The 24,871-nt window shown below is 36.8% G+C and overlaps 1 protein-coding gene across 2 annotated transcripts in view; it reads right to left on the minus strand.

Annotated features, from left to right (window-relative positions):
* Window positions 1-24,871, minus strand: part of ACSS3 (acyl-CoA synthetase short chain family member 3) — a 152,596-nt gene that overhangs the window by 99,462 nt on the left and 28,263 nt on the right. For both annotated transcript variants that reach the window (XM_057556449.1, XM_007194954.2), the window contains exon 2: window positions 19,799-19,943. In XM_057556449.1, coding sequence (XP_057412432.1) covers window positions 19,799-19,943 — 145 coding nt within the window. The remainder of the gene's footprint in view (window positions 1-19,798; window positions 19,944-24,871) is intronic.

Consider the following 24,871-nt stretch of genomic DNA (forward strand, 5'->3'; position numbering starts at 1 on the left):
CCAAGTTGTCCAGTAGAAAGTTACAAGAAAGATAAATCAAAGTAATATCAATCATGAACTTAAATTCTATTATATGGAGCTCAAGAACCAAGACAAACACTAAACGTTATATCCAAATATCTCAGTGTAAACCCTGCAGAAAGTGGCCATGCTCTGGGATCGCATTACTGGGTGTCCTGTTTAAGGTACAGCACTGGGAGAGATCAACGAGAAGAGTTTGTCCTATTTACAGCTATAGCCTTGGCACCTTAAATAGTGTTGAATAAAAAGAATTTTCAACCAAAACCCAATCTAGCAATGATTCAGTAACTATAATTATCTGTCTTACTTCACAATGTTGCTGGAAGATGTCCAAAATTTTTCTGTCCTCTGAAAGAAATGAAATCAATAAATTCAATACTTTCTTTATAAGAAGGATCTCATAATGGCTAAATGTAGCCCCAAGATGTATTTAAGGTGGGGTCATGTCACACCTAAAAAAAAAAAAAATGAGCCAACATATTAAACTTAGAAGGTTTCATATGCAAATTCATATTTCCAGGTTCTCTTGAAAAATTGGAAGGTCTAGCCACAGTGGGTCTGTGTTCTTGAATGACAACAATCAACTGAACCTAATGATCACCTGCTGGGTTTGCCATGAACTTGCTATTCCCTAGGGCTATTTATAACAGAGCTTTCATTTTTATTTCCTTCTGGGTTTAAGATATAGTCTTCTACATCCTGTTTATTTTGTCATCTGCTTACACCATAGTTCCATAACCATAGAGGTGTGATATATACAGATAATTGATTTTTCTCTCATCCATGTCTCCCATTTATATTATCTGCCTGGTTCCTGCAGGCATCTGAGTTGTTAACCACTGCCTTGAAGACAATCTTCAGTCAAATTAAGCTGCACTATGTCTGTATCATCAATAGATGGTGCCCATTTGGCCTTGTTAACCTCCCTTCTTGCAGCTACTCCTCAATGTTTAGATACCATACCAACCACACTAAAGTTGCTCTGAAGACAAAAGTTTTACATGATCAATAGAGAAAAATATCTTTTTTAGTAGTTTCTGGGGCTACTCTAGTAAAATGTTCCATTGTTACTTCTAAATTTTAAAATATATATATTTATTTTTATTTATATTTTTTATTTATATTTATTTTTATAAATATGAAAATGAATGGGTAAATATGTTTCAGGTAAGACTTCTAATAAATAAGCTAATGAAAAATGAAATATTAGCTCATAGCAAAAGATGGGATTGATTTAATATGAAAATATATGAGAATGTTTCATTAAAAAATATTCCTCATTAATATTATATCTAGTGTTGGGACTTCCCTGATGGTGCAGAGGTTAAGAATCCACCTGCCAATGCAGGGACATGGGTTCGAGCCCTGGTCCGGGAAGATCCCACATGCCGCGGAGCAACTAAGCCCGTGCGCCACAACTACTGAGCTTGCGCTCTAGAGCCCACGAGCCACAACTACTGAGCCCACGTGCCACAACTACTGAAGCCCGTGCGCCTAGACCCTGTGCTCCGCAACAATAGAAGCCATCACAATGAGAAGCCCACACACCGCAACAAAGAGTAGCCCCTGCTCGCCGCAACTAGAGAAAGCCTGCATGCAGCAACAAAGACCCAATGCAGCCAAAAATAAAAATAAATAAATTTATTAAAGAAATATATTATATGGGCTTCCCTGGTGGCGCAGTGGTTGAGAATCTGCCTGCCGATGCAGGGGACACAGGTTCAAGCCCTGGTCTGGGAAGATCCCACATGCCGCGGAGCAACTAGGCCCGTGAGCCACAACTACTGAGCCTGCGCGTCTGGAGCCTGTGCTCCGCAACGGGAGAGGCCGCGATAGTGAGAGGCCCGCGCACCGCGATGAAGAGTGGCCCCCACTCGCCGCAACTGGAGAAAGCCCTCTCACAGAAACGAAGACCCAACACAGCCAAAATAATAATAATAATAAAATAAATAATAAAAAAATAAAAAAAATAAAATTAAAAAATAAAATGCACACCTGAAGCTGCAATTTAAAAAAAAAAAAAAAAAAGAAAGAAATATATTATATCTCGTGTTGGTTAATTTGGAAACCCCAGAACAGAATACTTAATAGTCTTACTCAGATGCAAAAATAATCATTTTGAAGATAAGTGTAAGCAACAGCGAGCAATTAGAGGAAATATCTAGAAATCTCAGTCACCTAAGAGTTCATAATCAATCAAATAAAATTCTATGAAACCAACACAAAGGATAATTTGATTATTGCTATTTCAGGGTTCACCTTGTTTTCATTGGCTTTTTGATGGAAAATTATCAAACGGAAGATAGATATTATTTTTATTCAATGTTATATTCTTATTCTACCATAGGTGTCTGAGTGTAGATTTATAATTTCTATTATTATCCAAAAGGAAAAAATTTTAACATGTATTTCATATAACCTACAGTTTCTCAACTGAAGAAAAAATTAAATCATGTGCCACTCACCCAATCCATATTAATCTTTGTACCTTCTTAGAACTATTTTAATTTATCAACTATTTAATAGTCTTATACAGGCACAAATCACTAAAATTGGTTTTCTTTCTGACATCAAGGGCAATACATAACCCATACAATCATGGCCAGGCCATGATACTCCTCTAACATGAGGATAACTGAGCTGGGGACGAAGCCTGAAGAAATGAAACAAATGTATATATACATATTCATTTAGAACAACAGTGTTTGCTTTTTCCCACTAGTTACTTATTACATGAACTAATTATTATTTTGGTACTAATTTAAAGTTATTTTAATATCTAAGTATCCTGCCGTTGATTCAAGTTATATAGTATCTGCTATGTGTCCTATACTGAGGTCAAGTCGGCAGGTGCGAAAATGAGGAAGATATGCTCCTTAAGGCAAAGAAATTCACAGTCCAGGAAAAAATATCATACATAAATACTAATGATAAAGTAAGAAAATGCAACAAATATTTATGTAATATAAAACGGTATACACATAATTTTGGTTTATATATAACGCACATATATTTGGTTTAGATGCAAGTAAAAACTTTAAATTTTAGAATGGTAAAACAAAAACATGTAAGCATAAATAATGAAAAAAACTTCAGTAAAATTTTTATGTACTCATTCTGGACAATCTTCATTCCAAAGCAGTCTGTGAAGAAAGACAAATACCATATGATATCACTTATATGTGGAATCTAAAATATGACATAAATGAACCTATCTATGAAACAGAAACAGACTCACAGACATAGAGAACAGACCATGGGGGGAGGCGGGGGAGGGACAGATGGGGAGTTTGGGACTAGCAGATACAAACTATTATATATAGGATGTTTAAACAACAAGGTCCTATTGTATAGCACAGGGAACTATATTCAATATCCTGTAATAAACCATATTGGGAAAAAAGCAGTCTGCGACTTAGTAGAATTTCATGATCAAAAGCCCGTGACACAAAAATAAACATTAGTCAAAACTGATCAAAGACTATGTTCTATAGAGTAAATTAGCACTTGCTTCACAAACTGCCAGTGTGTCCATCTAAAGAAAATCGTGTTTGTATGACAAAGATAGCATTGGTGTCCAAATTATAGTAAAAACATAACAATCAGAGGCAACCTCAGGGCCATGTCAAAGAAAATTACACGAAAGAGAAGACAAGAGAAGGCATGTTTTTCAGCGGCGATGATATTACTCAGCAAACCCTGGTCGAATCAATATCAGAAAATGTAACTACTTTAAAAATCAATTATAATATCTGAGGAAACAGTTTACTAAAATTGGGGATGAATGACCTGTTCTTCAGAATATATAGAATTTCCCACAGAAAGAGATAATTACCTAAAATACCTGCATTTTACTTTTAAACATATAAGTTAATCACATATTTTGTACATACACAGACATCATATGCACGTTTTTGGTTTTTCTTGTACACAAATAGAGAGCCACCAAAAAGGTAAAAATTTATCTCTAATGAATTGTTTCTTCTTTTGGCCATGCACTAGCCATGCATCCAGGTAAATAAATACCTGTGAAAAGAATCAGTTATACTAAAACTGCTTAAGACCTGAAATAATACTAAAACTATCTTTTTGAAAGGAAATCTTTCAGGAATGCAAAATGTTTTCATCCAACATAAGAAGCTTCCAGAAATGTAACTTTTTAAGACAGTGACTATTTATTGGATATGAAATTGAGATAATTCTCATTTAAATATGATGCTATATTAAGTCCATTCAATTGTGAGATATTCCTTTCAATAGCAGGAAAGTGGAGGTGATGTGATGTTATTAAAAGAAGAGAAATCTTTCCTCAAAAGATAAAAGTATAACATTTCGCACAGAAACGAAGACCCAACACAGCCATAAATAAATAAATAAACAAATACTTAAAAAAAAAAGTATACCATTTATATTCAAGAGTAAAACGTATTATTACTATCTAAAACAGAGAATATATATTCATATTTTAAAACAGAATTCTATTAAATTAAAAAAAAAGTAAAAAGTAGTATCTAATTTTCAAAATAGTTATCTGACAGTGAGCTAGAAAACATTTACTAACACTTTTCCTTTCAAATAATTTTCTCCAAATGAAGGAATAAATATCATTACTCAGAATAATCATTTTTCTCATTCCCATTTTCTTCACAAGTAGGTGTCAATCAATATTTCGTCATTTTAAGACTGTGTATTTGCAAGCAGAATGAAATGGAGAATTGTTTAATCCATTTAGTTCAGGCTCAAATTAACCACAATTTCAATAATCTGTGAGCTTTCAAGACTAATGTGATTTCAGACTATATTTCACAGAAAATTAGTTCAACCCTACATTTCTCTATGCATATGTGCTCACAGACTTGATAAGGAATATGTTCTTCCATTTCTTTAATATTCATATGTTGTGATTTACAAGTACATCATCAAAATTTATCACATCTTATAAAGGACACTTTGTTCATTTTAAAATAGTACCTCTATGTAACAGTCAGGCCATTGTTGACAGAGAAAATCATCTCACATCAAGAAGTCCAAGGTCTAAAAGAATAGAAAATGTAATTGATGCCTACCATTTACTCATGACATGACTACAGAATGTGTAATAAAAAGGAAAGGAATTATACAGAAAAGAAATAATTATTGCCTCCACTTTTTCCCATTTTAACATCTTTCCACTCTAGGCGTTAATGGTCGAGTAATAATGACTTCCTCCTGCTTTTACTCACTTGATAGTTTCTGCCAAAGTTCCTAATCCTCATGGAATTTGCTATTTGGATCAGGAATTTGCCTGAGAAAGTAAAGGCAGTTCAGAATGGATAGAGCAAGAATTCAGGGTGAAAAGGTTGTGAGATGGCCTGGAAAGGTCTAGTGTTATATACTGTATCTTTTAGAGCCTTGTTAAGCTCTGTTAAGTTTAGATTTATCCTAAGTTCAATGCGTAATAATTCAAAAGTGTTAAATCCTCTGTAGAAGTAGGCACTTTCCTTATTCTTGCAATGAAATTATTATTGCAAGATCTAGGGTTGTGACACTGGGGATAAAAATAAATAATACGATTTGAGAAATACTTCATGTAGACTGTATAGGGACTGATGATTGATGGATGCAGGGAATAATGGGAGGACGGGAAGAAATGGGCCCAGACTTTTGGTTTTAGTAACTGGTTGGAAAGTGATTTTGTTCACAAAGTTGGTTCCTGGGTTTGAATCAATGTTCCCTGTTAAGCTTGAGGCATGGAGATGGGAAGGTCAAAAGTTTAAAATGGCCTTTGGAGGGCAGAAGACAAAACTTATTAAGGGAATGCTAAAGGAGAAAAAAATACAGCACTGAAGCCCCAGTGGATACCAGAGACCATGAATTTGTAGTAAACCCATATTTTTAGCGAGGTAATTTTCCTCCAACAGGATTCAACATATTAAGATACAGGAATGAAGATAACAAAGAACTGGGTTGATCTAAAATGTAAACTAGATAGCTAGTGGGAAGCAGCTGCACAGCACAGGGAGATCAGCTCGGAGCTTTGTGTCCACCTAGAGGGGTGGGATAGGGAGGGTGGGAGGGAGATGCAAGAGGGAGGGGATATGGGGATATATGTAGACGTATAGCTGATTCACTTTGTTATACAGCAGCAACTAACACAACAATGTAAAGCAACTGTACTCCAATAAAGATGTCTAAAAAAAAAAAAAAGTAAACACAGTAAGCAAAATAAAAACAAATTTCTTTAAATAAAGAATTGGGTTGATCCAGGTCTGGAGTTCTACCACAGAGGTGAGGTGGAACAACAACAGGTAAGACAGGTGAGCATATTAGCAAGAGAGTTGTGTTGTTAAAGAAGCTAACTAACCAGGATAGCTGAGAGACAGAAACAGAAGAACTTAGGTAGTGACTACACACAGTCAGAACCATTTAAAACTACGATATTCAAATGATATTGTTCTAAAAATGCAGACTGTCTGAAAATGTGGTTTTGCTGCATTGTATACCAGAGGTTTAAAATAGACACTCTGAAAATTATAAGCCCAAACTTACATATGATCTTGACCCTTTCCCCACCTTCCATCTACCAAAAAAGCCAAACTCTAGGGTTCCCTCATGCATCTGTTTCCAGCTGATCCTCACAAAGTCCTCCTTTTGTCCTTGGGACATCTATGACATCCCCCTTTCCCTCCACTGTTCACCCCATCCCTTAGCTTATCCCACCTCAGGCAAATCTCCTTCTCACAGATCCCTCCATATAATACATCAACCTCTGTAGCTCTTTAAAATGCTCAGAAAGACCTCTCAAAACTAACTCACTGGTCTCTATCTATCTCTACACTTTCCTCTAATTGAACCTGCTTTTCTCTAGCACCAATATTTCCAACAATTTTTCATTTGTATTCATTTTATTTCCCTCCCTTAATCCCTTGAATTATGAATATTGCAAGGATATTGACTTTATTATTTGTCACTGCTAATGCACTGTATTTCAGCTATATTATGTGTTAAGCAGTTTGGTAGCTAGATTGGAACCCAAGCACCACTCAGAAAAGTACCATTCGAGATATATGGAGAAATATCATACAAATTCCAGTTAAAGAGCTCTCAAATGAATTTTTAAAGCATAGCTGAAGTCAAAGGTGATTACTTTCTGTATGTTTCCCAGAGCATTTCTAAAGAAAATATTCCAAGTCCTGAAGCAAGTTTTATTACATTTTTAAAAATATAACCCACCTGGACTGAAATGAAACAAAATTCAACTATTAGAGAAGTCATTTTTCACAATTTTACACTCACATATCTTTACATAGACATTCTAAAAAAATCTAACAAAATGTGGTTAAAATATACATTTTTCCAAATTTATGTTTAAAAAGGTACAGAATCCACTGTGTTTTATTAATAAAGAACATTCAATTCAATACCAATTTATGTAAGTCATCTAGATATGGCTATATTCTTCAATGAACATAAAAGCCATGATAATTATTGCTCTACATATTAGTATATATAGTATTAGTATATATGGTAATAAGCATGCAAAAGGTAAAACAAAGTTAATATTTTAAAACAGTTACAGTGTGGCTGCTATAAACATCACATTAAAAGGCTAATGGAGAATACTTTTTTAAGTAGCAGTAAGTGAATTAAAACCAGATTCCTTTCTCTTGGTCTAATAAATTGTTTAATGTTGTATTTCTCAACCTGGGGTCTGTGGAGATATTCTCACAGTTGTCCATGAGTCTTCTATGAGAATTTTTTAATTTTGTGTTTTAATTTTGATGATAATTTTTAAAAATTAATAAGGCAAAGCATATTCTGAATTATATGAGCACTTATGCAATTTCACTGTATTTATGTTTTTTATAATCTCATGCATATTAACCAAAAGCCAAATGATATCACTTTTTTTATAATAAGATTGTATAATAAAAGGCTTTATGAAAGTTCAAGTACTACTGTGTGACAAGAGAATTGAGGTATCATAGGGAACATGTTGCCAAACTCAAAGGACCCAGGGCCACAGCACTCAAACCATAAGCACCTAGCAATCAGTCATTCCATTCTAGCTCAATATCATTCACTATATGAAATTAATATTGTCAATTTGAGATTGATTGACTTTGTACATTTGTTTTTATCCTGCTTATAAATCAGATACAGCTTTATATATGTATTGAGCTATAAATAGAGGATATTAAAATCTAGTTTTAATTGCACATTAAAAATAATTAAGTCAATATAAAAAGTATGCAAGTATGTTTTTTCTTTATGAACTGTTTGTATGTCTCAATTTTGAGAGAGGGGAAAAATGGTTTCTTTGATTTTTCTTCTCATAAAGAAAGACAAATATAAAAGAAGCAAGAGATGTCAACAGGAACCTTAAATCATTTAGAACAATTCTGCACTGATTATTTAATCAAAGCTTTAATTGAACAAACACCCCCAATTTTTACAGACAGTACATAAAACATGACAACTAGTCTGGGTACACCAACCACACTTCCCAGAATTTGTCTGTGTTCCTGTTAACCTTTAATGGTTTTGTTGGTCAATACATCCTAAAAGTCAATCAATATATATATAAATGGCTCAATTTATATGGAGAAGTTGCTAAATATCACAGGAGTGGTACAAGGACATGAGATCATTCCAACAGTTGGGTCTGTTCCCAACAGCATTAAGATCAAAAGGAGGCACACATATCTTTAAAAAATGAAAAATTCACAAATATAATGCATACCCTAGTAACTAATAAACAAAGCAACATAGATCATCACACATGCCAAGAATATATCATAAATATCCACAAATAGATCAAATTTCCCATAAAAACTATATATGATAACGCTAACATAATCCAGCTTTATAATAGAAACAAAATGATCTTAAATCAAGTATGGTATGAGAAAATGAACAATCAATTTCCCCAAGAGCTCCAATCTTCACAATAATTTTGCCGAATGCAATATGCATTGATTTATTAACACTTATTTAACTAGTACAAATGGCAAAAATATTAGCATAAAACTGTCAAGTGAATTAATAATGTTAACAGCATCATTTCCCATGTGTAGATATTTATTGATTTTGAAAAGTCTTATATGAAAATATTTCACTTCATATACTTGAAATATGATTCTATCCTCATATCTTTATTTGCATCACTAAGCCAATCAGTGTCTTCAATTTATGTTAATTAGCTTTATCCTCTGCTTGCTATGAAAATTATGTCAGGTCAAATAATTTCATAGTTTCATATATTTATTATTAAAGGTCAGAAACTGAAAGTTGATGATGTACCCAGCTGTCCTAAAGTTGCTGACTATACAACAGGTACAGGTGCTTGTCAACAGAAAAAGAATAATTGTTACCAATTCCTTGCACTTCCACTTGTAGGAACATATTTTTTTCTTTTTCTCCTCTGCCCCTTCTTGACTTTAGTAACTGTCTGCCTCCTTCCTTTATTCTTCAACAATCTTTCTATTTGGTTTCCCATTTAATTCACCTTGTTGGCCTAATTTAGGCCAGCAAAGACAACCATTTTTTGTCTTCACAGTGCACAACTTCATCATTAACTATGTCAGGTCCAACTCTTGGATAAATCTGCTGCAGACCAGGGACACCTATAGGGAGGCCACCTGTGTATGGGGTACATAATTCTATCGTTCTTTCATGACCCAACTAATGCATCACTTCCACGCCAAAGGCTTCTCTCAGCTACTGGGGCCAGACTGGTCCCATCTTCCTCTGTGCTAAAAATGTTATTGTTATATTACACACAATTGCTTTTGTGTTTTTCTCACCAGGCAAACTAAGAACTCCTTGAGGGCAGGAACCATTCATCTTTCTGAGCCCACTGCCTAATACAATTAGCATTCTATATGCCAAGGAAAACGTCACAGAAGATGTTTTCCTTCTCTACCTCCAGCACACCACCTATGAGACTTTATTTTCAGCTATTATTTACCTCCCTGAACAATTTTTTATTGTCAAATAAAATGTCAATTGTAACTTTAACAAGTTACAATTATTTACTTATAAAATCTGGTATTTACTTTGCCTATGGAATGAAAAGTATTTGTGGTAAAAAAAAAAACAACAACAACTCCTAATTGCCCATCAAAATCCATCCAGCTACACTACATTTTCCAGCCTTCCAAATAGGATGTACAGGAAGGTCATGTATGACATTTCTGGTTATGGGTTTAAAACACAGCATGTCTGATCCTCTACATCCTCTTCCACCATCCCGAGAGTTGGGACACATATGCCTTTGCCTCAGCTTCAATGATGCAGATGAGAACAAGCAACTAGGGGATGAAGGTACAATAAGATTTAATCTGGGTCATGCCAAACTGAACCTCATCATCTTTTGACAAGAAATGCATTTAAAAATTTTTAAGTCACTATATTATTTGGCACATTTGTTTTAGCAGCTTAACCTTTAACCTAAAATTTTAAAGTTTTTGTTTAACATTATCTCAATTATTAGGCAAATTTTTAATGATGGTAATTATCCAAACAGTTTTTTGTGTAATATAACTGAAAGAGGGACTTCCCTGGTGGCACAGTGGTTAAGAATCTGCCTGCCAATGCGGGGGACACGGGTTCGATCCCTGGTCCACAAAGATCCCACATGTGGCGGAGCAACTAAGCCCGTGTGCCACAACTACTGAGCCCGTGCGTCACAACTACTGAGCCTGAGTGCCGCAACTACTGAGCCTGTATGCTGCAACTACTGAAGCCCGCATGCCTAAAGCTCGTGCTCTGCAACAAGAGAAGCCACCGCAATGAGAAGCCTGCGCACCGCGATGAGGAGTACCCCCCACTCGCCGCAACTAGAGAAAGCTCGTGTGCAGCAACAAAGACCCAACGCTGCCAAAAATAAATAAATTTTTTTAAAAAAGGACTCTCATTTAAAAAAAAAAATATATATATATATATATAACAGAAAGAAAGAGAACTAAAGCGCTTCTAACTAATAGTCTTCCTTTCCTAGGATTCTGCTTGAAAATTATACAGAAACCTTCCCTTGGGGTATTACACAAAAGATGGAGAGCGGCAGGGCATCTATAGGTGGCTGCCCTATAACAGACTTAATCAGACTTTGCAAACCCATTAGGTGAAGCCAGAGATCCAAGATAAGATACATATGTGGGGCTTCCCTGGTGGCGCAGTGGTTGAGAATCTGCCTGCCAATGCAGGGGACACGGGTTCGAGCCCTGGTCTGAGAAGATCCCACATGCCACGGAGCGACTAGGCCCGTGAGCCACAACTACTGAGCATGTGCGTCTGGAGCCTGTGCTCCGCAACGAGAGGCCGCGATAGTGAGAGGCCTGCGCACCACGATGAGGAGTGACCCCCACTTGCCACAACTAGAGAAAGCCCTCACACAGAAACGAAGACCCAACACAGCCATAAATAAATAAATAAATAAAATTAAAAAAAAAAAAGATACATATGTGGAACAGCTTCCAGAATCCCATGGCACAAACCATATCTTATCCTTTAACTGCCCACATGCAAGCACATGTTGCTATTGTTAAGGGGATTTAAGCTAAGTGGTGCCCATTCATTTCTCTCCTGGATCATTTGTCATCTCCTGGTTTCCAATCTTGCCCACTATGTTCTCTGCTTCTTCAGAGATGCCAAAGTGATTCCTTTAATAATATGGAGCTTCCTTTCATACTCAGAATATAGTCTTTACCGTGGCCTGCTAGGTCCTACATGCCCTGACTCCTAGATACTCCCCCATCCTCACTTTCAACCACTCTCCTCTCATCACCAGCCTTCTGGCTCTCCAAGTCTATTCTTACTTCAAGCCTTTGCCTGATGCAATTTCCTCCAAATGTTCACATGGTTTATCCCAGCCTTTATTTGAGTCTATGTCACTGGGTCATCTCCTCAATGATAAGTAGTTTTCTCTGACAAAGCTATATAAAAGGGCAGCCCAAGTTACTCTCTAGCCTTATACTTTTCTTCCCTTATATCGTGTTATCTTTTCACTTGTATTGTATTATCTTTTTATTCATAACATATCTCCCCAATTAGAATGCAATTTTCCTGTAGGCAAAGACTTATCATTCACTACTGTAATCCACGGTATCCACAGAAGTGCCAAAAATATATTAGGTATTCTAAAAGTATGTTTTGAATAAATAAATAAATTTGGCTCCATCACCATTCCAATCCAAGAAAATAAATTCAAAGCAGATTGTCTACTGATTTTATTGAGTTAACTTTCAAAAAGGTCAGAGTTTAACCACCCTGAAGATAAGACAAATCATCTAATAAGAATCTACTAATGAATGATAAATAAATTCATTAAGCAAATGTAAGAATAAAAACTACTACAGACCAGACTTCCAGGTTTCCAAAATGGCCAAGTAAGGTAAATGTTTTAAGCAGAGCTTTGGATGCAGAAAGATATAAACCTTCACAGCCAGGCAATGTATTAAAATAAAGATTTTCACCCTATTAAAAAATTAAAATTTCCCAATGTAAAAAAAAATTACGGTGTAGAAGAGACAAGTGACATTATTGGAAATAATCATTTCTTTTAGACAAGAATTAAAGTTTTTTTTTTTTTACTTTTTGAATGAAAGTAGAACTATTGAATGTTCTATTCATGAGCTCATTCAGTATGTAATGTGGGCTTACGCTACGAGGCCTGATTATGCATTCTATAGATAAAATAAATTAATAAATAAATATTACCCCTATCCTCAAGAAGCTTTTACTCTGGTCAGGAGGTACATTAATAAATAAGTAGGTACACCAATAATGTAGGTACAATGCTAAGCAAAAAATGAACCAGTGCTTAGAGAAAGGTACAAGTAAAGTGGTCTCGACTTCAAAGCATGGTGAGAACTTCTGGCCTAAGGGGAAGTGAAAAGAAGTAAGTTTATACTCCAAACAGTAATCTTAATTTCAGAAACGATATAATCTCTCTAAAAACCTGGCTGAGAAAATCCAAAGGGGTTGCCCGTATTGTTGCTATTTTGGGTTGACGTAAACATTATCTTTAAACATTTTTAGTTTTGAATACATGTCCCTAAACATGGGAAAAAAAGAAGCTAGGAAACACCAAAACATTGTTTTCTCATTTAATTTATTCCGTCCTATATTATCTATTAAATTGGTCTAATACTTATCTTTTTTAATATGGAGTACTCTCAGAATCTAACTAAAATTTCATTAAGTTGAAAAGTTACTCAAATAACGTTCCAGTTACAATTTTGATAAAAATTTAAATCAGTAGGTGGTATATAATCATCTTCAATTTCAAATGAAATATGTTTCTGCTAAACCACATTATACAACTTTGCATTGTACAAATTAGCTCGCTAAAATAACGAGGCTTATGGGAAAATTAGATGAAGCCAGACCACTCAAAAATCAATGTAACTAGAGCCTTTTAACATCCATAAAAGTACTAACACAGCATCATCTTCAGTAGATCATTTATAGCCTTAACACCGGGGGTCATGCTTCCTGCTTTAAGATATTCTACTATAAGGCATTTGCTTCCAAATTTCTTTCCAAAGGATGGCTAGTCAAGACTAGTAGAGTATAGACTTTGTCATTAATTATTTTTAAAACAGGGGAAAATGTCCTCATCTTTAGATTCTTAAAACTACTTAATCATCAACACTTGCGTTAAAAAAATCTTCATCTTTTTTAATTAAGGTTTTCAGATATTGATAAGATATTCTCTTCAATTGTAAGGAAGTCTCTCACCAAAACTTGCTAACATGTTAACAATCCAATAGAAAAATGAATGCGCAAAAGATTTGAATGGGCACTTCAGAAAAGTCAAACAACAAACGGCCCAAAAGCACAAGAAAAGGAGCTCAACTGCATTAGCCATTAGGGATAAGGAAATTAAAGCCAAAATGCAATATCACTGCACATTCACTTGAAAGCCCCAATTTAAAAGACTTGGTATTGGCAACACCACGTGTTGGCAACTGCCATTCTCATATAACACCACTGGGAACGAAAGTTGGTACAACCACTCTGGAAAACTGTTTGGCCCTCTATCTATGCAAACCAAGCACGTGCCTGCCCCATACATCAGCCATCTCACTCCTAAGCACATTCCCAAAACAAATGCACAAATATTGTCACAAAATTTTGTGCACAAACATATTCATATCAGCATTATTTGTAATATTCCCAAACAAGTCATTACCCAAGTGACCAAACTACAGCCTCTTGCAATGAAATGAAAGAATCTCAAACAAAAAGTTGAATGAAAAAAGCCAGACACAAATGAGTACATTGATTTATTCAGTTTATACAAAGTTCAAAAAAGCAAGTAAACTCCATCATAAACAGTGTTTAGATATCCGGATAACAATCACATGAGTGCTAAGTGAGAAATGACTCAAAGGAGACATAATTAGTACTTCTGGGGGCTGGGAATACTCTGTCTCCTGATCTGGTGATGTGGGTGTGTTCTGTTTGTGAAAATCTAACAAGCTTATATTTATGACCTGTATACTAATCTGAATATATATTACATTTCAATACAAGTTTAAAAAACTGCATGCTAGGAAAATACATGAACCACTGTAAATTCAATCTCATACTAGCCTCATTCATTGATTTACCAAGCACGGAAAAGGTAATTTGCCGTACAGAGATACACTTTTTAGTGGTGCAGACTGTAATATACCTGAAGTATTTATTGCTTATTTAGGAAGTTTAAGGAAAGAAAACTAATCATATGCACTGTTGTATATTTTCTCCTCAACAAGGCAACCTCTGGCAGGGCTGAATTTCTGCATGTTCTGGTTTTTGTGTTTTAGGGTTTTGCTTATACAAATATTGATGATGTGACAGAGAAATATCAGATTATCTTACCCTGACATGTTTCTGAGAAGATGAAATTCATATTTTGAAGAGAGCTTCCTAAAAGACAGAGGTTGGAAGGAGGACTTCTCATGGGACATGGCCCTTGATTTCAGAGTAATTTTCTCCTCTAAATTATTCAACCTTCATAATTACAGCCACTGCCATAATTATATTTCAAAAATTACCTTTAGTAGAGATAATAGACACTTTCAGTTTGAATTAAATCAGGAAAATTTAGTACATACTGGGTTTCATCAATTTTCCCTGTATACATATATTCACAAAAATTTCTCAAATGCCCTTTAGGGGTCATATTTTTGTTTAGTGAATATATACATAAAAATTCACAATTGTTTGAATACTAAAAAAAACCCCAAACTTACCACATGCAGAGGTAAATTTAACATGAAATTAGATATAGAGAAAATAAACTCAAAGTAGGAATTTCTAAAAATGATAAATACAATATATAATATATATACACACATGCAAACATAAACTCACACACACTCCTTTTTTTCCCTGAGGTTTGATATAACTACTAATTTGAAAAGAGCTAAGAGAAGGACACAATGAACACATGTCTCTTGGAATGCAGATCAGAGTTGTTAGTATGGGAAATTCAAGAAAGAAACATTCATCTTGAACTACCAAGCCAAATGTAAATAAGCTAAATTTTTTCCCAGATAATAAGAAGTTAGAATTTAGTTGGAAAGAAGATCAAGTTCTACTACTGATACAATTCAAAAATAAAAAGTTCCTGCAATAAAGGAAGCGAGAGTCACTTAGAAATTCTAAATGGTAGCTCATCCACTCATTCTTCCATCATTCAACAAATGTTTTCTATGGGCCAGGCACAATCTTGTGAACAAAACAAAAAAAATCCCTTCCCCCATGGAACTGACATTCTAGAAGAGGAAACAACACTAAAGAAGATGGATAAATAAAATATATAGAATGGTACTGAGTAATAAATAAATTTTTAAAAGAAAGCAGAAAAAGGACGCATGAAGTGGTGTGCATGGGAACATTTATTTTTAACATGGCCAAGGAAGATCTCACTGAGAAAATAATAACCAGGTACCAGGAACCATAAGATATCTGGAAGAAAAACCATCTCAAGCAGAAGGTAGGCAAGTACAAAGGCTCTAAGGTGGGAATGGAGCAAGCCAGGAGAGTTCACTGCAGGAGGCAGGGCGGGGTGGGGTGTGCAGTGCAGTTCAGTGGGGCTGGGGAGTCGGTCACAGGAGCCAGATCACGAAGCACCACAGCTCACCGTAGTGTGGTCCTGAGAGTCCTCCGAGTCTGGCTCACTGGAGCCCAACCTCCCTACCCCCGGTACTGTGCTTCATTCCAAAGCCACTGCGGCAGCCCTAGATTCTCTCCTCCCAGGATCTCTGCATGTGCCATTCCTTCTGTCTCCAGGACCCTCCCTCTCCCCACCGTTTGTCTTCCCACTTTTGGTCATTTGGGCTCATTTTAGACACTGACTCTTGCAAAAGCCTTCCTATGCCCTGTTAACCCCTGGCTGAGCTGGGTGCCGTTCCGTGTGTTTCCACAAAATACAACACTGCGCCACACAACCTCTGTTATGTTCACGTGGTTTTTTAGCTCCTAGAAAAAATAGGGAATGAGTTCATTCACCTGTATCCCTTTGTCCCTAGCAAGGTTTGGCATACAAAATAAGTATGTGTTGAATGAGCGAGGGATCTTGAACCAGGCCAAATCTCTCTACAAATATCTCAGTAAAGGGTTGTTTTAATTATCAGCTCCACACAAAAGATGACAGTTTAGGAAACGCTCTACTTCTGAATCATTCTGTAAACTCTTCAGGTCCTGCAAGTCACTGAAACACTTCAGCCTGAAATTTGTTGGTTCACTAGTTAATAAATGCTAACTTAAGTTTTACCTCGGCAGAAACTCCCAGCAGAAATGAGACAGTGGGGATTAAAACAAGTACAGGGCTTCCCTGGTGGCTCAGTGGTTAAGAATCTGCCTGCCAATGCAGGGGACACGGGTTCGAGTCCTGGTCTGGGAAGATCCCACATGCCACGGAGCAACTAAGCCCATGCGCCACATCTACTGAGCCTGCGCGTCTGGAGCCTGTGCTCCGCAACGGGAGAGGCCGCGACAGTGACAGGCCCGCGCACCGCGATGAAGAGTGGCCCCCGCTCTCCACAGCTGGAGAAAGCCCTCGCACAGAAACGGAGACCCAACACAGCCAAAAATAAATAAATTAATTTAAAAAAAAAAAACAAGTACAAAGGCACTTCTTTTTGTTTGTTCTCAGGGGCATTACCTATTAAATCTTTCTTGCTCTGTCTTCTCTACTTAATAAAATAAAAGCCACAGGGAACCAGGAACGGGTAATCAAAGTGGAGAACAAAGCCTCCGTCTTTCCTAACAGTCCTTCCTTTAGTACCTTAGAGAAGAAAAGCCTGCGGAATCAGAAGCTGTCAGCAGGTGAGAGAAACAGGCCTTTTAAGTACTCTGATGTCAGGCTAAACTGAAACCAATGAACCAGTACAAACCTCAAAAGGGTCTAAGAGTCTAGACTCAATATTAGAAAATCAAGTTGAGTTAGCAGAACAGCTTCTAAGCAAAATGTGTGTGTATACTTATCATATACACTTATTGATTAGAAAGAAAACAACAGAAAATGCGAATAGAAATAACCATTATTTAACTCTTCCAATTTTATGTTTCTAAAGTGTTTTCTTTGACTCTGAGGCTTGGTCATGTGTCAAATTCAATATACTGATACAGATAATATATTTATAATGTATAAATAAGTTTCCTAATCAGTATAGCAATTAAGATTAACCAGTATCTTAATATTAACCTAAGTATTAATAAAATGAGACTGTGGCAATATGCCCAAATCATAGGATTAAGTTTTTAAACATAGACTAAACCTTATCTAAAAGCTGAAAATGCAAACCTAAAATAAAACAGAATATAACAGGTTATCAGGAAATTTCTGTTATCTCATAATAAAACACAGCCTCAGATGAAAAACAAGGTCATTTGGTAACAGAGTGCCTTAACTCCTCAGCCCTAGCGTGAGCTCTGTCTCTGTACACTTCATTCTGAAAATACACAGTTCCCACTTACAGACCAATGAAATATATCCAACAGTATATTTGCAGCATTATTTCCTTCTGTTCTGTATTCAGTTGCCCAGTATTTGAACTCCCTTCTTATTAGATTGGAAATCCCCTAGTATGAGTTCTAGAGAGAGGCAGGGCCCCATTCCTACTAAGAAATAAAAAGACAACAAGACAGTTCCTCCCAACTGCCTGGGACTTTGGGCATGTAACCTAAATTTGGCCAACTAGATGTACCTACTCTGTCAATCTAGAAGTCGGGTCAGCAAGTCTACTTACTAGACAATTTGTGGATTCTTAACTTTCCACTGCTGCCCCTTCTCCCTTGGGGTGTCTGAGCCTAGTTCTCAAGTCTTCACTTTTCATAAATTCCTCTTATGTTCAAATCAGCTGAAGGAAGAATTTGTTGCTGCAGCCAGGCTGATACGCAGCCTGTGCAAAACCACCTTTTCTCTCCTGTTTGTAGCAACTCAGGATTGGGGCAGTAATTGTTTTGTCTCAGTTGCCTTTCTTGAAATCTCTTAGAAAACTAAACACAAATATTGCTGATGCAAAAGGATATTATTTCAGAGAGCCAGGGGAAGTTGACTGAATACTCTAAAAATTGCATGAAAATTCTAAATGAGGCTTTTTTAAAAAAAAAAAAAAAAAAAAAAGGCAAAGTAAGAGAATGTGATTTGCAATGCCTCCATAAAAGAGCAAAGGCCTCCAAAACCTAGCATGACAGACTCTGCTCAACCAGAAGTTCTCAACTAGTGGTGATTTTGCCACTCCAGGGACATTTCAGCAATGTTTGTAGACATTTTTGGTTATCACAGCTGGGGAAGGGGTGCATCTAACGGGGAGACCAGGAATGCTGCTAAAAATCCTACAGTGTACATAATAGCTCCCCACAATAAAGAATTATCTGGCCTAAAATGTCAATAGTGTCAAGGCTGAGAAACCCTGCCCTCCACTCTACCTCCCTTCAAGTCATAAATAAATAAATGCCCTCCCCCAGAGCTAGAACAACTCTCCCACAATTCATAATACCCCAATACTTTTATAATTACTTATGCAATCCCATTTCTACCCCAATATTAAAAGAAAAAAAATCTCATAACTTATCTGTCAACATCATGATCCATCTGAGAACTACCCAGATGGGAAAAAAATAAAAAAAGAGCAAATAAGGGAAAGTAATGAGCATGTGCAAAGAGCTTTAAAGGGCCAGGAAGCCTGAGGGAGTGGCAGGAAATATGGGTTGAAAAAGGGTTGCGTTCATGGCCAAGAATGTTGGGAAATGAAGTTTGGAGGGATGCTGTGATCAGACTCCAAAGTGTCTTGTACATCACAGAAGTCCCGATTTTGCTCTCTGAATAACGATAATTTTTAAAGAAAAGATTTTTAAGTGGGGTAGAGAAATATGTTGTTTCTTAGGAAGAAAATCCTAGTGTCACTTTAGGTGACAATCTGACAGGAGCAGAGCCTGGTAGTAGGGAAGTTAGGAGGTTAGGAGACTACTTCAATAGTACAAGAGCTGAAGAGAACAGCTGGGCAAAGGTGATGGCAATGTGGATGGAAAACAAAGGCCAGAGAGAATATAACCATGTTCTTAGAGATTTGTTTACCTCTTCCTTTAAAATAAGTATCTTCCAGTACTGTAAAATATAATTAAGGAATAAAAATACTTTAAATGAATTAACACACCTCTATTTCCAGTGTGCACCAAAAGTACAGTAACATGTCAATGAACTAAGAGAATTAAAGTTATGCAATGAGAATGTATGCTATTTAAATAATTTCTGTATGATTTCCAAATAACATGTACAGAAAGTTTATAATATTACCTGCTCCAGGACTTCTTTATAGGTAATAGTGGCTTTAGTATTTGTAACAGGACTGTCATAAATGATAGCAATCTTATCTCCTTTACCATTTTCAATATGACGATCGATGGCATTGTAACAAATGTTAAGCATCCCTTCCACAAACCTGAAAAATAATTGGAAAGTAAAAGTGAATGACTTTTCAAAATATATATTGTTACTTAACTAGGTTTCTATAGTCCTAGTTTGGCAGAGCTGCCCTTAAAACAGCGTTTCCCCATGCATGTTATGTCAGGTAATGATGGCTGTAAACTAAGATGGTACAGAAGTGACACTTTTAATAAATATGTATTTATTTTCAGGTGCACAAGAAGAAAATATACCTCACACTTCAAGGTGACAATTTTGTGGATTTTATTGCTTAGGATGAAACTAGAGTATACAGCACCAAAATAATCTACTTTACATGGATGAAATGAATTGTATATAAGTGCAGCACAGATGCATTAAGCTGAGAGGGCAAATAGTAGATGCATGACTGAAGTCTGGGTACCTGCTGTAAAAAGACAGACTTACTGGAAAAATCAATTCTTCTTTGAAAGATGTATATATATGTGTGTGTGTGCGTATATATACACACACACGTTTGTTTGTTTCAATTAAATGCAATACCCCCAATTTCACAAAGAATAGGTAAGCTCTTTTCTGCACGTTTGAAATGCTTCATAATCTGAATAAACAATCAAAATGTACATAAAACATTAATAGCTTTTTAAAAACTTTTCAGTTCACCACTCTATCTCCATTGCTGTGTGCGTTCCTTTGAAAATAAAGACATAATGTAGATAGATGGAGATAATTTTTAAGAAAATATAGCTCATTTTCCTGAGCATGGAATTTGCCACTTTTTTAGAAGGAGAGTATTAGATAAAAAATACAAGTATAGTAATGGTCCATTTGTTCCAATGTCAGACTAGCAAATATTATAAAAATGCAAAATAACAGGAGGAAAATATTGAAGCAACAAGAAAAGTTCCCATTAAATAGCTGAGTATCACTGTCAGGTCTTCATTCAAAGAGCCCTGTGTGAAATGAAGCAGGGAATTAAGAATGCCTATAGGAGCTTCCCTGGTGGCGCAGTGGTTGAGAATCTGCCTGCCAATGCAGGGGACACGGGTTCGAGCCCTGGTCTGGGAAGATCTCACATGCCCGGAGATGAAGAGTGGCCCCCGCTCGCCGCAACTAAAGAAAGCCCTCGCACAGAAACGAAGACCCAACACAGCCAAAAATAAAATAAATAAATTTATTTTTTTAAAAAAATGCCTATAGATACACTGGCAGCAATAAGATATAACAGATACAGAAGGCAGTAGGAGGAGGAATCATTTAATCAGCATCAAATGACCCTGTATACATCAGTAACGGTGACTATGACGACCTTACAGTACAGCACAATGAGTAATTAATACAATGATTCTGAATTGCCAAGTGCAATAGATTTGATGTTTGCTCAGAAACATTGTCTCTTCTCACCCCTACTTCTATTAAAAATATTTTGTCTCTTCCTCTTGCCTCCACCTTCATCAGTGGAGAATACTTCCCTTGACTTTGGGGTCATCCATGTGATGTCAGCTCTGGCTAATAAGCAGTCATGAAGCATGCACTTGCTTGAAAGCGCTTGACACGACTGGGCTTGCTCTCTTGCACCTACACCCTCTCCAGGAGAAGAGCCTCCAGGTATTACTGCTGCCTCCTCCTCAGCCTGGTGCCAAGAATGAGTATTTGCAGATGGGAGCAGAGCCCAAAAGAAGCAAGGAGCCCAACCCAGCCAGACAGATGTCTTAGAACAGTGGCCCCCAACCTTTTCAGCACCAGGGACCGGTTTCATGGAAGACAATTTTTCCATGGACCCAGGGGAGCGGGGGTGAGGGGGGGATGGTTCAGGCAGTAATGTGAGTGATGGGAAGTGATGGGGAGCGGCAGATGAAGCTTCGCTCACTCGCCCGCCACTCACCTCCTGCTGTGTGGCCAGGTTCCTAACAGGCTGCAGACCGGTACTGGTCTGCAACCCGGGGGTTGAGGACCCCTGTCTTAGAATAACATTTCCAGTTGTGTTGATCCCATGACAACCTACAAATTAACGGATGAATAAATAGCTTATGGCTCAGAGATTTTTATGGTGATGTGCAGCATAACTGTGGCCATAATTAACTAATGCACCAAGAAAAAGTAAAAAATATTTACTCAATATTTTGGCAGAAATAAGGAAAGATACTTTATAGAATTTTCCCACAAAATACTTATTCATATTTTTGTGTTTTTGCTTTTATTTCTGAAAAGAATACATTTCAGACACACGAAAGACTGACTTACTGGAACACTTCTTGATGATGTCATTATCCTCTATCTACCACTTCTACTCTACCACTCTTTGTGCTCAATATTGAATTATGCCCATAACATTTCACAAAACAAGGAGCCCTCTCAATTCCAAAGATTCATGGAGGACTCACTTTGTCATTTGCCTTATTGTTCTCCTACTTCTTACTTGTTCCTTCTAGATATCTGTTGAAGGAGTTCACAGAGAGGATGTGACCGCAGGTTGACCTGTCAGCTGGACCCAGGCAATCAGAGGATCCCCCCGTCCTTGAAACATGAGTGCCACCTACTATTCCCATACTAGTAGCTGTTTGAAGGACATAGCCTTGAGAAAGCAATGTGTTTTTGAGTTCATCTGGACTGAATATGTGTCTGAACCCAGATAAGGACATTATTTTCAAGATTCTTGTGGGTGGGTGCGGAGATCTACTCATCTTCTGGCCACCCACGACACGCCTCAGGCGCAAGTTTCCTTGCTTATTAAATCTGCCACCCACCTACCATTCTGGAGGGGTCTGCCCCTTTCTTTGGGCTCTCCTTACCCTCCATGAATGGGGGCCAGTTTGCGAACCAACAATATCTTTCATGAAATCTTCTTCCTTTGCCAAATCTTTAATTGACAGTAATTTCTAACATTCTATATCCATCCCTTTGCTCACTCTATGTACATTCCCTGGGTGATCTTTATACTTTTATGGTTTCAACTTCCATCTTTAGCTCCAGCTCTGATCCCCTTCTGAACTCCATTCCCTTATAGCCGACAGCCTACTGGACATCTCTCCTTGGAAATAATAATATGTCCAAAACGATAATCATTTTCACCCCACCTCCAACTCACAACCCATCTCAACTGCAAACTTGTTCCTCCTCCTGTTTTCCATATTTCAAGGAACCACCTCGCACCCACTGCAAGATGTAGAAACTCAAAAGTTAGATTTGATCCCTCATTCTCCACATTCTATCAACTGTATGTATTGTCACATCTGTCTTTGCAATTGTTCAGTTCTCTCATTGATAACCTGGGTTACAATTCCTTCCTCTTAATTAGTCTCCTTGCCCTAGCTCTTACCCCATCCTCTCAAGTCATCTTCCTTTGCTACTAGAATGTCTTTCCTCAAATTAAATATTATCACATCAAATGGCACTCAAACTCATTTAATACCTTTCCATAAAGCTCAGGATAAAAAGTATATATCTTTAGATGATATAAAAGACCCTTCATCTACTCAGCTTCATTTCCCCTCATCCAACTTCCCATGCTCCAGCTATATTGAATTACAAAATGTGCAATTCTTAGAGTTCACATTATTCAAAGAATTTCTGTGGCTGTTCTTTCTGTGGCTGTCCTTCTCCTTTACCACCGCCCTCTCCCAAGTAGTTCCAAAGCCCTGTGCACATATCTCTACAATACTACTTATCATATTACATTAACAATTAGTCCACTTACTTAAAATATTTCCCTCATTTTACTATAATCTACCTGACAGCAGAGACTATATTTTCCTTATAGTCTGAGGATCTATATATTAGGCACCCAATAAATATCTGATAAATGAAGAATGAAAATATTAGTAAACATTCAAGACACTTTGGATTTAGGATCCACGTACAGTAGCCAGGGTAGTTTTTACTATTTTATTTTAAAGTTGAGGGAATGGAGCCTTAAAAAGAATAATGCACAGGACATTTGGCTAAGAATTGGAAAAAGCCATACCTGCAACCCAAGTCTCTGGACATCCTGACTGGCGTCCTAGTCCACAATATCCTATTAATTCATTCATTTATAAATATATATTTTTTCTATTCTCGAGTTCACTGATTCTTTCCTTTGTGATTTTCATTCTGCTGTCAAACCAATTCAGTGAGTTTTTATTTTCATTATTATATTTTTCAGTTCTAAAATTTCCATTTGTTTTTTCTTTACATCTTTTATTTCTTCGCTGAGGCTTTCTATTTCTTAATTGAGGCTTTTAAAAAAATGTTTCAAATCTGTTCGTAGTTGCTCGTTTAAGCATTTTTTTATGATGGCTGCTTTAAAATCCTTGTCCAATAATTCCAGTCTCTGTCACCTCAGTGTTAGCATCTACTGATTGCTTTTCTCATTCAAGTTGATATTTTCCTGGTTCTTGGTATGACAAGTGATTTTTGTTTGTATCCTGGACATTATAGGTATTTTATTAGGAGATTCTGGAGCTTATTTAAAGATCCTATTTAAATCTTCTGTTTTATCAGGCCTCCTCTGATACTGTGTCAGTTGGGGAGGGAGACAACTCATTACCACCAGGTTCAGGTGTAAGTTCCAGCTCCCCATTAGGCCTCCACTGACACTCACGAGAGTAAGGGGTACCTCATTACTGCTGAGCTAGGGTAAAAGTCCAGGATCCCACTAGGCTTCCATTATATCATCCTGGCTGATAGGGGGGAATGGCACCTCATTTTGACTCCCCACATTGACTCCACCGACAATGCCAGGGGCAAGATCCTTCTTACCGCTTTATCTTAGCCATAATGAAAGTTCCAATCCCTGATATAACTTTCTCTGACACCACCAGGGGAGGTGGCGATGTTTAGGACACCTTGTCACAGCCTGGTAAGAGTAGAAGTCTAGGTTCTCCATCACCTTTTCACTGGTGAAGATGGGATGGGAGCCACAGAGCCTTCCATAGTGTTTGACTGTATTAGGGAAGTTACTGGCCAAAAATGTCCTGTCTTGGC

The sequence above is a fragment of the Balaenoptera acutorostrata genome, chromosome 11 (assembly GCF_949987535.1).
Source record: "Balaenoptera acutorostrata chromosome 11, mBalAcu1.1, whole genome shotgun sequence".
Taxonomy (NCBI): Eukaryota; Metazoa; Chordata; class Mammalia; order Artiodactyla; family Balaenopteridae; genus Balaenoptera; species Balaenoptera acutorostrata.